This window comes from Nansenia antarctica (assembly GCF_963989245.1).
Source record: "Nansenia antarctica genome assembly, chromosome: 11".
In the NCBI taxonomy this organism is placed as follows: domain Eukaryota; kingdom Metazoa; phylum Chordata; class Actinopteri; order Argentiniformes; family Microstomatidae; genus Nansenia; species Nansenia antarctica.
This window is the reverse complement of record NC_137681.1, coordinates 29929205-29943003: the sequence shown is the minus strand read 5'-3', so window position 1 is coordinate 29943003 and position 13799 is coordinate 29929205. Positions and strand designations below refer to the sequence as shown.

At 45.4% G+C, this 13799-nt stretch overlaps 1 protein-coding gene across 1 annotated transcript in view; it reads left to right on the top strand.

The window, feature by feature from the left end:
• The window catches only part of ace (angiotensin I converting enzyme (peptidyl-dipeptidase A) 1), a gene marked incomplete at both ends in the record, with an annotated part of 64955 nt that overhangs the window by 18480 nt on the left and 32676 nt on the right, over positions 1-13799 (top strand). Inside the window, 8 exons of the mRNA XM_080542558.1 lie at positions 4333-4476; positions 4861-5052; positions 5851-5948; positions 7285-7454; positions 8474-8697; positions 9653-9797; positions 10691-10789; positions 11222-11344. Of these exons, the coding sequence (XP_080398684.1) occupies positions 4333-4476; positions 4861-5052; positions 5851-5948; positions 7285-7454; positions 8474-8697; positions 9653-9797; positions 10691-10789; positions 11222-11344 (1195 nt within the window). The remainder of the gene's footprint in view (positions 1-4332; positions 4477-4860; positions 5053-5850; positions 5949-7284; positions 7455-8473; positions 8698-9652; positions 9798-10690; positions 10790-11221; positions 11345-13799) is intronic.

The following is a 13799-nucleotide window of genomic DNA, read 5'->3' as shown; positions in this document are numbered from 1 at the left end:
TGGGTGATAGTTCCTAGGGAACGGCCATCAATGGCCCTAGGCATGATGGGGCGGTCTAGAAGGACTAGGGGGATGCCCGCCTGGTGGACTAAGTTTTCATCGATTAGACAACCATCAGCCCCGGAGTCGATGAGGGCGCTGACAGACAGGGTGTCCTTCCCCCAGGTGAGAGTGGCAGGGAATAGGCGACTGGGGGTGACCTGGGGCTGAGAGAGAGAGGTGTTGCTCACCAGTATGCCCCCTACTGGTGAGCTGGGTCTTTTGGCCGGACAGGACACGCCCGGATGATGTGCCCCTCCTTGCCGCAGTACAGGCACTGCTTGTTGAGAAGCCTCCGTTCTCGCTCCTCTCGCGAGAGCCGAGAGCGGCCGATCTCCATGGGCTCCCCAGCCCCGGAAGTAGCCACGAGAGGAGGCAGCAGAAGGGGGCGGGGTCGTTCCGGCGCGATAGGTAGTGGGGCGCGTGACAGCTCGCTGGACGCGGTCGGTGCGTCGTACCTGGAGGCGTGCATCCATCCTAAGGGCCAGGGTAATCAGCTCATTAAGGGTGCCGGGATCGTCGCGCACCAACAGGTCCTTGATGGAATCATGTAACCCCTTGTGGAAAAGGTTGAGGAGGGCTCCGTCATTCCAGCCTGTCTCCGTGGCTAGAGTACGGAACTCGACCATGTACTCGGCTACAGAGCGGGAACCCTGGGAGATGGCTAACAAGCGGCCGGTTACATCCTGCCCGTCCTGGGGGTGGTCGAACACGAACCGGAACTCCGCTTTAAACAGGGGGTAATCCGTGGAGTATCTTGAACTGCTCCCGACAGCGGCTATGGCCCATTTGAGCGCTTTGTCAGCGAGTAGAGACATGATAAACGCTACCTTGGCCCCGTCGGAGGAGTACTTGGAAGGCTGGTGCGTAAATACTAATTCGCACTGGGTCAGGAAACCCCGACAACAATCAAAGTCACCATGGAATGGAGCGGGGCTGACTAACCTGGGTTCCCAGTGAGCGACAGGAGGATAGAGCGAAACGGGGTTCACAGGATCGACCGGGGGATTAGTCATCTGCCCAGATATGGAACTCGTGTCAGGGGGTGGTCTGCTGCCAGCGGCGATGAGGTCCAGAGAACGCTGGATGGAGGCGAGAGACCCGGACAGGGCGTCCATCTTCGTCTCGAGACTATTTACAGCCCCGACGGTGGCACGGGTGGTATTCTCCAGTACGGCTATCTGGCCTTGGACCGTGGGGAAGGCCTTCTGGAGCTCGGCCTGCAGACTGGTAAGTTGCGTAGCATGGCTATTTACCTCTCTGCGTAAATCTACGACTAATGGGAGAACCCCAATACCCGGGGAACCACCCTTGTTCTCTGGAGTTCCACCTTGGCTCATAATGGCTTGAACATACTGTTATGCACACCTTGAAACTGGAAAAGCCAAATGTGGTGGAACCCCAGAGAAACAGAGACAGAGGCCAGGAGAATATATAATGATTTATTAAAGATGATATACACAAAGAAATAGGCCCTACACTAACTAGTGGAAAAACAAACATAAGGTGTGATGCAGGCGATAGTTATGGGGTGTGTAATTATACTATGTGTGTGTGCGTGTATGAGGTCAGGGGTGTTGTATTATGTGCTGCGATACTACCCTAGTGAGCAAAGTCCGAGATCCTTTTCGGGCCAGGGAGAGTGATCCAGGAGAGAGTAGTCCAGAGGGGAGTCCAGGGGTCGAGCCAGGGAGGGAAATCCAGAAGAGAGTAGTCAGAGGGGGTCCATACAGATAGTTATGTTCAAGCGTTGGATCTCCGTCTGTAGCAGGGTTAAGTAGGCGGCTGTCCAGGTGGTGATTGGGACAGCTGGGCTGAAAGATAATAGCCCACACCTGCTGCAAACAGAGCCAGAGATCCGGCCCACTCAATCCGGCCGGGAGGGGGCGCCAGAACGAGGCTCACGGGGGCGTGTCAGATTAGGAGGCACAACAAACTGGTGCAAAACATGAAGGTTTTTAGCTTAGATTTAAATATTTTAAGGGTTTGGGCCTGTTTGATTTCTTCAGGGAGTTTGTTCCAGGAGCATGCAGCAGCGTGACTGAAAGCTGCTGCACCTTGTTTTGTTTTTACTCTTGGAATTATTAGCTGATTAGTCTCTGCTGACCTTAGGGACCTTACGGGAATATCGGGTGGGAGGAGATCTGATATGTATTTTGGTCCAAGACCATTTTGTGATTTGTATGTGTAAGGGCTCTGCACACAGCGTGCGATTTCTGTTGCGCGTCAACGTTCCATAATTTCCATTGTTGTTATGAATGGAATCGAATTTTCGCCGTGCGATTAAAATCGGGGCCGTGTGTGGGTAAATGCGATGTTCTCATAGACTTCCATTCAAACTTCAAAATGGAACGTTGACGTGCAACAGAAATCGCACGCTGTGTGCAGAGCCCTTAAGAGTCTCTAGGCACAGAGGGAGGTCGATACAGAGAAACGGTTCAATAAAGGCGTTTTAAGGGCTCTGCACACAGCGTGCGATTTCTGTTGCGCGACAGCATTCCATTGCAACGCACACGGCGTGCGATGCGATTTTGTTGCGCCGCAAAATTCCATTTTCAACTCACACCATTGAAGTCTATGAGAAAATCATAAAAAATCGCATCCCAATGCACACAGCGTGCGATGCAATTTCTGTTGCACCTCAACATTCCATTCTCAATTGTTACGTAGTCGGACCAGGCAGGCTGATTACAATAGGCTCTACCAATATTGCTTGACTTGCTTCCACAATTTCTACAAGATACAACTGGACATATTGTGATAAAATATGTGGGTCCCCTGATTTAGGGGGTGTACCATGTTCTGTACATGTTCTGAAAGATGGCGGCCGGATGTCTCATGGCCGGATGTTGCCGCAATTGTCCTCTAGACTGCTGGGACTTGTAGTGTTTGATGGGAAAATACATGGGAGCATTTAGCACAACAACAACACTCAACAAATAAATGGATTCTCCACATGGATTCTAGCTGTGGGCTATATAAGTGTAGTGGCTGGCTGATGGTGATGTTCGTATCTAGTACAGTTCGTTCTAGAATAACGGTCACTTAACATCTCATCAACGAAAGGAGACAAACGAAAATGGGTGAGTAGCAACGTTAACGTCGATATTTGCAAAATTTGACAGTGCGACAAAACTCGCACGCCGTGTGCTTTGTCCCATTCAAAATGAATGGAATCGAATTTTCGCCGTGCGATTAAAAACGGGGCCGTGTGTGTTGAGATGCGATGTTCTCATAGACTTCCATTCAAACTTCAAAATGGAATGTTGATGCGCAACAGAAATCGCACGCTGTGTGCAGAGCCCTTTATTTTCCGCACCAAGTTCAGCCACGCCCCTGGCGTGCTGAAGAGAGTATTTTCTCCCCACTACTAATGACGTTGATACGCCCTGGACAGCGCACGGCTGGTTTCGCCCGTCACGCCCGGCTGTTTGCTCCCCCCTTTCGGGTTCTGCCCGCTCCACTCCTCCTGCTGGGATCCGCTTGCGGGTGCTGCACATTCATACTCTCTCTCTCTCTCGACCGACCGACCGACCGACCGACCGACCGGTTTTCACCACCTCCTTCGCTCCCCCGAGGGAACAAACACACACAGGTTAAATAGACCAGTAGGATAACGAGTCTGATCACTGACACCTGTCCGCAATCAGCTCATCATCCCCACAGTATGTAATTAGGAGGATTTTGAATTCAATTCTCTGAGAGACTGGTAGCCAGTGCAGGGATCTCAGGATTGGTTTTTGTTAGGAGCCTAGCAGCGGCGTTTTGGATGAGCTGCAATTTACGAACAGCTCCTTTAGATAGGCCTGTTAGTAGACCATTACAATAATCAAGTCTACTCGAAGTTTAGTTATTGAGTTTATGTGGCTGTTGAAGTTTAGACCGGAGTCTAGAATTACACCAAGATTTCTGACCTGTTTTTTAGTTTGAAGAGAGAGAGAATCAAGTTTTGCACTGACTTTTTAATTTGGTCAGATACAAAGTTGCCAATGGAGACATAGTAGCTTCTGTCCTGTAGGTATGATCTAAACCAGTTTAGGGCAGTGCCCGAAAGTCTGCCTGTCTGTCTGACAGTAGGTGAAAAGGAAACATCCTAGCCAGTGTTGTACTGTTTGGGTCGTCGCCGTAGTGTGTGAATCCTCTTGATGTGTCTGTTCTGAATCATCCTACTGAGACCACATGAAGTCATCTCAACATGCTAACTACATGCTAACTACATGCCTAATTGTTTTTGGAAGGTTACTGTTCCAGTACAGTGTGTGTCTGACTCTCCTCTCCTCTCCTCTCCTCCAGAGCTGACAGAGATCATGGCGTCCTCACGGAGCTACAAGCGTCTGCTGTACGCCTGGGAGGGCTGGCACAATGCCTCGGGGGTCCCCCTCAGGGACCTGTACCCCAAGTTTGTCAACCTCAGCAACATCGCCTCCCGGGCCGACGGTAAGAACGCCACCAGACAGACAGGCAGACAGACAGGCGGGTTGATGTCTAGATCTGTGTGTCCTGTGTAGGCAGACAGACAGACAGATAGGCAGGCAGGCAGACAGACAGACAGACAGACAGGAGGACAGACAGGCATACAGACAGACAGACAGACAGGAGGACAGACAGACAGGCAGGAGGACAGACAGGCAGACAGACAGGAGGACAGACTGTCTGACAGACAGACAGACAGGCTGATGTCCAGGTGTGTGTGTCCTGTGTTGGCAGACAGACAGACAGACAGACAGACAGGCTGATGTCCAGGTGTGTGTGTCCTGTGTTGGCAGACAGACAGACAGACAGACAGACAGGCTGATGTCCAGGTGTGTGTGTCCTGTGTAGGCCACTTGGACACGGGGGATTACTGGCGTTCCTGGTACGACCAGCCAGACTTTGAGGCCCAGCTGGAGGAACTCTACGAGACGGTGAAGCCACTCTACCAGAACCTCCACGCCTTCGTACGACGCAAGCTCTACAACCACTACGGCCCCAAGTACATCAACCTGAAGGGCCCCATCCCTGCTCACCTGCTGGGTGGGTGTGGTCGTCTCTGATGAACGTTCATAGCTGGCTCAATTACGTTTGAAATCCATCAATTCAGGGGATGATTTAACACTAGACCAGCCGTGCCTTTTTCACCTACTATAAGAGCCGCCTCGGGGGTCAAATGACCATAGTCTTTAGTATGGGAAGCTGCTACTTACACACAACGACCACTAGGGTTAGTTGTACATTCGTCTTGTACATTAGCCCGCCTCCTACACAGAAAAACTGCAAAATAGCTTCATACTAGCTTATGTGATTTGATTATTATGTGATGTGATTTTGAAAATGTAAGGATACTGGGTGGTAGAACGCACATATCTAGGAAAAGTCATGAAAGGAGGGTCCTGAAATTTGATCGAGTGCAAAGATATAAAAAACTGTTTTACTCACAGGCTAAACTCACATGGCTGTTCTAGTGTTAAAAATAAATTTCAAGACTTGAGAGGTGTCATTTATTTAACCTGTTTAATTATGCATTGCTATTAAATTACGGTTTAATTATGCATTGCTAGGTGAGGATTTGAAATGGAATTGAACTCAAGTCTGGTCACAACCACAGTATACCGTAGAACTATGTTATATAATCAGATGTCTCCTGTCTCTCTGCTAATGTTGTTGTGTTATTCTGCAGACTTTATCTCAGGCCCATCGCAGCCCCAGACATTAGCCGTAGCACATTAGCGGTGCTCTTAGTGTTTGTGAATGTGGAAGGGTACATACATTTATCAATCCCGCCGCTGACTGGAGCGCTAAGTGGCTAAGTGGCTAAATGTTCCATTTCCTCAGGAAACATGTGGTCCCAGACCTGGAACAACATCTATGACATGATGATCCCCTTCCCCGACAAGCCCAATGTGGACGTGACTGACGCCATGCTGAAGAAAGTAAGAAGGAGGGCGAAACCTGTGAGATTGTTGTTGGAAACTGTAGAACTGTGAGCCACCATAGAATACCATAGAACTGTGAGCCACCATAGAATACCATAGGACTGTGAACTACCATAGAATACCATAGGCCTGTGAACTACCATAGAATACCATAGAACTGTGAACTACCATAGAATACCATAGAACTGTGAGCTACCATAGAATACCATAGGCCTGTGAGCCACTGTGGGACAGGGAAGGGGCTGAGAGTTGAGTGGATAGGCAATATAACATGTGAAATGTCTATATCTCCATTTGTTGGAACCTTTCAACCCTGACCTTTGACCTTGAGTCTGCATGGAGCTGACGTCTATTAGCCTGCAGTATGTCAGCGTTACCATGGTTACATATGGGAGCATACAGTTAGCATGGCCTTACAATGAGTTCATCTTCCTCTTCTCAAAGACAATTCGAAGTAATTCTATTAGATATTATTCTATTTTAAAAAATTCTTATTATTTTATTATTCTATTCCCCCACGTACTCCCCCACGTATTCCACTCCACGTACGGGCCGCTCAGACCCTGGAGATGTTTAAATCTCTCCTTAAAACATACCTGTTTTCCCTAGCCTTCCCCCCCACCTAGCTATTGGTCCCTGGCTTTTATTATCTTGTGGTTTTTGTTGTAGGTCCCTGGCTCTTATTGTCTTATTGTCTTATTGTTTTATTGTTTTGGTCCTTTTGTCTTCTCTTTTGATTTTGCCATGTTTTGTGTTGCATTGTGTTGTGTGCATTGTGCTTGCTTGTTTCCTGCATTTTATCTATTTTTACTGTGAAGCACTTTGGCTCAGCATTGCTGTACGTAAGGTGCTATACAAATAAAGTTGACTTGACTTGACTTGACTATTCTAAAAAGTCTACAAGAGCATAACCCTACCTTGACCCTACCTGGACCTCATACAGACCACAGCACACTAATGAGTGTATCTTCCTCTTCCTCCTCCTCCTCCTCTTCTTCCTCTTCCTCTTCTTCCTCCTCCTCTTCATCTTCCTCTTCCTCCTTTTCCCCTTCCTCCTCCTCCCCCTCCTCCTCTTCTTCCTCTTCATCTTCCTCTTCCCCTTCCTCCTCTTCCCCTTCCTCCTCCTCCTCTTCCTCTTCCTCTTCCTCCTCCTCCTCCTCCTCTTCCTCTTCATCTTCCTCTTCCTCCTCCTCCTCCTCTTCCTCCTCTTCCTCCTCCTCCTCTTCCTCCTCTTCCCCTTCCTCCTCCTCCTCTTCATCTTCCTCTTCCTCCTCTTCCTCCTCCTCCTCTTCCTCCTCTTCTTCCTCTTCCTCTTCCTCCTCCTCTTCCTCAGGGTTACAACGCGACCTTCATGTTTGAGACAGCGGAGGAGTTCTTCACGTCTCTGGGCCTGATCCAGATGCCTCCTAAGTTCTGGGAGAAGTCCATGCTGGAGAAGCCAGAGGGCAGAGAGGTGGTGTGTCACGCCTCCGCCTGGGACTTCTACAACAGAGAGGACTTCAGGTGAGCAACAGGACCCACACAGAGTTCATCATCTAAGAGATGTCATAATCATAACTCAGGAGCTTACATGGGAACGATGCCATATGACTAGATTACAAGGGTTAGGGTTAGGTTAGATTAGATCAGATTCAACTTTATTGTCCTTGCAGAGTACCAAGTACAATACAACGAAATGCAGTTTAGCATCCAACCAGAAGTGCAAATAGAGATATAAGGGCATGATATAAATAGAACAAGAATGGTAGTGATAGGTAACTATGCAATATACAGTATAGTGGTAGAGGTAGTATAGAGGTAGTATTGTAAAGATCAGTATAGTTTAGAGGTACAGTTATGGGCTATATACAGTTATGAGCTATATACAGTTATGAGCTATGTACAGTGAGGTAGTTTATGTACAGTATCTAATGTGCAGAAGTATAAAATAATGTATGATATGAACATTGACCTTAGTGTGGAGTAGACGGAGGTAATTGAACGGAAGGAAAAGTTGTGATTAAACTACCTCAGTTTTTACCTCAGTTCTACTACCTCAGCCCACGACAGTGCATAGTCATTCTGTAATTCTTACACAGGAATGACTGTATATGGAGCGGCGTATAGATAACCCAGACTATAAAAACAGACCAACTGCCAAGTATAAAAAAATCTATTCAGTGAACCTAACCCGGGCTGTACCGTAAAATCATCTAAATAAAACAAATCAAGTGTGAATAACTGTGTACAGTACAGTAGAAATCGTATGCTCTTACAAAAAAAAAAAAAAAAAGACGTTATTTTTTCTGAGTGGGGCAGTCCCACTCATTTATTTCATTTTATTGGACAGATACGGTGAAAGTGAAGACAGACAGGAAAGTAAGGAGAAGAAGGGAGAGAGGGCATGTCAGCAGGGCATGGGGGCTGGATTCGAACCCATGCCGACATGGGAATAATGTGTGCACTGTAGACCGTGGTGCTGGACAACTGGACCACCCCAGGCCACAGGTCTTATTGTTCTTTGATGTCTCCCCCTCCCCCAGGATCAAGCAGTGCACCACGGTGACCATGGAGCAGCTGTTCACGGTGCACCATGAGATGGGGCACATAGAGTACTACCTGCAGTACAAGGACCTGCACACTAGCTTCCGCCGCGGGGCTAACCCCGGCTTCCACGAGGCCATCGGGGACGTCCTGTCTCTCTCCGTCTCCACGCCCAAACACCTCCACGCCATCGGCCTGCTGGACAACTACGTCCAAGACTATGGTACGTGAGATGATCATAATAATAATAATAATAATAATAATAATAACTTTCTATAGCGCCTTTCAAAAAACCCAAGGACGCTTTACAATTTCTAAGGGAATGATCAGACAGACAAAACAGAAAACAAACAAAGCAAAACTGAAACATTGACTAGGGGCCAAAGGCCTTGGAGAACAGATGGGTTTTGAGGGCTAATTTGAAGGAGTCCAGGGTGGGGGCATTGCGGATCACTATGGGGAGGGAGTTCCAGAAAGTAGGTGCAGCCACGCTGAAGGCTCTGTCCCCAAAGGTCTGTAGGTTGGTGCGGGGGGTGGATAGCAGGCAGCATGATGATGATGATGATGATGATGATGAGAAGGAGGAGGATCTTTAGTCAATGACAATAGTATGCGAAATGATGATGAGGAGGAGGACGAGGAGGAGGAGGAGGATGATGAGGAGGAGGATCTTTAGTCAATCTATGAGGACATATTCTCTGTTATACAGCGTGCATTTACATGTTTGTCAGACAGACGTACACTCAACAGAGACATTGCACATTCTGATGATAGTGGATCTGTAGTTCTCCTGTTTTGAGGTGCATTTCAATCCCAGCTCTTCCCAAAATATTTTTAGAAAAATCTTTATTGCCTCATTCTTTCATCTTGCCTGAGATCTGAAGTCTTTCATAAGCTCAACAGGGGACGTTCTAGGTTCAATACCGGTTAGCTATCTTTGATGTGAAAATGGACTGCGTGCGTTTCCATTGCAGATCAACGACTTGCTGTATAAGATTGTATTTGATTTTATTAAATATATTTGAGAGGGGGTTGATGAAGGAAGGGGGTGGGGAGGGATTATTATTGGAACATTTTATATTACTGTAACGTTTTATGCTGATTCCTAAAATGGCGATAAAATATGTTCATAAAAAAAAGAAAAATAGAATGATATGATTGTATTCTGCCCATGGCAGAGACGGACATCAACTACCTGTTGAAGATGGCCCTGGAGAAGATGGCCTTCCTCCCCTTCGGCTACCTGATCGACCAGTGGAGGTGGGGGGTTTTCAACGAACGCACCCCCGCAGAGCGCTACAACGCTGACTGGTGGCATCTCAGGTTAGCACCCCCCCCCCCCCCCTCTTTTGGCTAGACCTAAAGATGAATAAATTAGATGAATAAATTAGGGTTAGGTTTGGTAAATATAGTTTGTAAGACAGAAAGGTACCCACAAGTGTAATGCAGATATACAGTGTGTGCAGATATACATATGTGCAGATATACAGTATGTACAGATATCCATATGTGCAGATATACAGTATGTGCAGATTTACAGTATGTGCAGATATACATATGTGCAGATATACAGTGTGTGCAGATATGCAGTACTTATACAACAGTTAGTTCCCGACCAAGTAATTTGATTGGACAAGAGGCATTCCATGAGTGCTGATATACAGTATAACAGCACTGGGACTTTTAACTATATGTATCACTCCGAAATGACCGTTAATACAAAGTAGCTAGCCTGCAGATGTTTGTGTTCAGGTTAGGCCTACTAGGCAACAGTCCAGTTGCGGAACAGTTTTTTGTTGACGGAGCCAAAATAAATGATTAAATAAACAAACAAATCATAATCTGTTGTCACTTATTACTGTTAACTAATAAATGGCGCTGTAGAACTGTTGTATAAAAGCAATATCACACTCGAGGTTGTGCTGTTATACTGAATATCAGCACGGCTGCTGTGATTGTCTTCCTACTCGGCCTGCGGCCTCGTACCTACGACCCAATCACAGCCGTGCTGATATTCAGTATAACAGCACTCCCTCTCGTGTGATATTGTATACTGGCATTCTACTGTATTTGGTTACCATAAGTAGGCTACTGTATGCCTGAGAACTGTAGTATGGGATGAGTGCTGTATGAGTGCTGTATGAGTGCTGTCGTATGGGAGAATACGTTATTTTCCTAATCCCTCTTTTCCTTTTCTGGTTTTTTTCTTCTTAAAGGACTAAATACCAGGGCATCTGCCCCCCCACCAGACGCACAGAGGAGCACTTTGATGCCGGAGCTAAATACCACATACCTGGAAACACGCCCTACATCAGGTAAGAGCTCCTGTGAAGACGTCCCTGCACTCTGTAGCGCTGTCGCTATTGGTGACAGGACATACACAGCCCTCCTCTTTCAACATTGTGTGGACAATAAGTTTTTTTTTTATTACATTTTTTATTTTGCAATACAAATTCTCGACACACTAAGACTAAGCTACTAAAGGAACATGAACCACTGAGGAAATGATATTCTTTCTTTATTAAGCCAATGCAATGTTGTTGACATCCTTGAGAAAATACTTTGTATGGCAAACAAGACATAATCATTATAATAATATAATAATATTAGTTTATTTACTTACTAAAAAAACTATACTTAGTTAGGACGCTTTCCAGAATTTACAGACGGAAAGTCAGACAGACACAGCAGAAAAAAAGAAAGAAAAAACAGACATGAGCAGCCATTTTGTTTTTATTTCCCTGCAGGTATTTTGTGAGCTTCATCCTGCAGTTCCAGTTCCATGAGAAGCTGTGCCAGGAAGCTGGTCACGTAGGGGATCTGCACACATGTGACATCTACAAGTCCACAGCGGCAGGAGCTGTCCTAGAGTACGTATGCTGTTACTGCGTGCTGTGTTTCCCCAACTGTTGCTGCTTTCCTTATAATCATCATTACGGTTACGTCATAACAATCAGGGTCTCTTGTCCTAAAAATAACAAACATACTTGGTAGTATATCAACATATAAACTGTAAATGGATCAAATAGACCCCTCAGAAAAATGTTCACTCCATATTAAAGCTTTAACACTAGAACAGCCATGGGTGGGGTCATTTGACCCTGTGAGTAAAAACAAATGTATCTTTGCACTCGATCAAATTTCAGGACCCTCCTTTCATGACTTTTCGAAGATATGTGCGTTCTACCACCCAGTATCCTTACATTTTCAAAATCACATCAGGATAACCTATAAAGCTATTTTGCAGTTTTTCTGTGTAGGAGGCAGGCTAATTTACAAGGTGGCCAACTAGTGGTCGTTGTGTGTAAGTAGCAGCTTCCCATTGCAAAGACTATGGTCATTTGACCCCAGAGTAGGTAAAATAGACCTAAATAAAATGTACCTACTATCCCTTATAGTAGGTAAAATAGACACAGCTGTTCTAGTGTTAAAAGTGATTGTATAGTCAACAAGGTGTTGCTGTTTAGTCTAGATGCAGGGGGGTATTCCACGTACAGTGATTAAATCTGATCCAGGTTTAAATCAGATCCGGGCGCTAATTTCAGCTTGCGTTCCGTTCCATCAATGTGGCTCAAATAATTTACTGCTTGGTTGCTATGCAATCAATCCTTCTGAACAAACCTGGTAGCGAGCAGGTTTACAGGCTGGTTTAGCTAATACGTGCGTCAAAAATGTCTCACAGGCGGAAACTACATCCCGAACGACAGTTCCGTCAAGTGTCTTTTAGGAAATATTAGTTCCCACTTTTTACGAGATAGATAGATAGATAGTTTGACTGTGTGATAGATAGATCATTTGATATTTTGAAGGTGTGATCGATAGATAGATAGATAGATAGATAACTTGATATTTTTAAAGTGTGATAGATAGATAGATAAATAAAAAAGTGTAAAAAAGAAAATAGGTATGTCTATCAACTTGCATTGCCATCATCACAGTGGTGTGTTTGGCGCAGGGGTTAAGGCAGCCAGCTAGAGGTCTGAAGGTTGCCGGTTCAATACTTGATTTAATTTAATGTTTATTATTTTTTACATTTAACCCGAAGCCTTCATGCAAATCGATTTACAATATATATATATCTGTCTAAGTGAATCATCTATCCATCAGTAATCAATAAGAAAAAATAATCTATGCCAAATCCACGGTCCAGTTAGAAGAACATCATTTACTACTGATAGGATGTGTTTTTACATTGTGCTTGGGTAAACCCTAAATACTTTATCATTAGTGATTATCAGCAAGTTGTGACATCTAACTGTTGAGAGTGAGCCAACCTCTCTCTCTGTATCTGTGTAATTGGAACGGAGCCAGACTTAGACTCAGGGAACTTGACCAGAGACCAGCATAGGACCTGGGTCAATAGGTCAGTATATTTAGGAACAGCCAGTCAGCTGACCAGGGTCAGGTAGCTGGGTTGTCAGGGCAATCAGCCACTTTTGGGAGATGGGGACTTCTCGTCAACAAACCTACCTAGACTCAACGGAGCCCTGTCTTTGGGGATGATTTGCGTGACAAACAGCTGGCTGCTTGATCAGCTACTTTTGCCTATATCAAGCCACTGTAAAGTGTCATTCTGTGTGTCTCTCCTCTGCCTGCTGTGATGAGAGGACACCCAGCGCTGTATGGGAATAAACTTATATCTTAATTGTCTACTTGAGCAAATCTATTAATTAATGACTGAAAGGGGAAAGCATCTCGGTCGCCGCCCATCATCTGACAATCACCCACTATCAACTACTCAGAAAGGCTTCAAACACCATTGTAATCGTGTCAGTTGTAAATTAGCCTACACCATCATTTTATAGCCTACATATTTTTTTTGATGAGATTTTAGATTCAGACAACGAAATGCAGTAAAAAGTGTGTCAGAAGAGGGGTTTGAACCACCGTCTTAAAATGACGAATTAATACTATAGCAGCGGTCAGTACCACTTTTTTAAAATTTATTTTAATTTTTGTATCTTTTATTATCAAAAATGTATAATTTACATTACTTACATAGGGAGGCATCAGCCCCCTATCTCAAACAAACAAAAAATAAATAAATAAGAAAACACAACAGTTCAAACCAACAAAAATAATAAAAAACATCAATTCAAACCTACAACAAAAAACAAACAAACACAACAATTCATTCAAAGTCATATACCAACCCTCCATCCTTCCCCACAGTTATAAATGTGCTCCCTTCCCCAAACACCTTCTCAAATGTCTCCTTCCCCACATACATGCTTATCATACCTACATCCCTTCTCACCAGATCCTTAAACACATCCCACACATCCATGATATAATGTCTGCCACCAAATCTACCTCTTCTCCTCC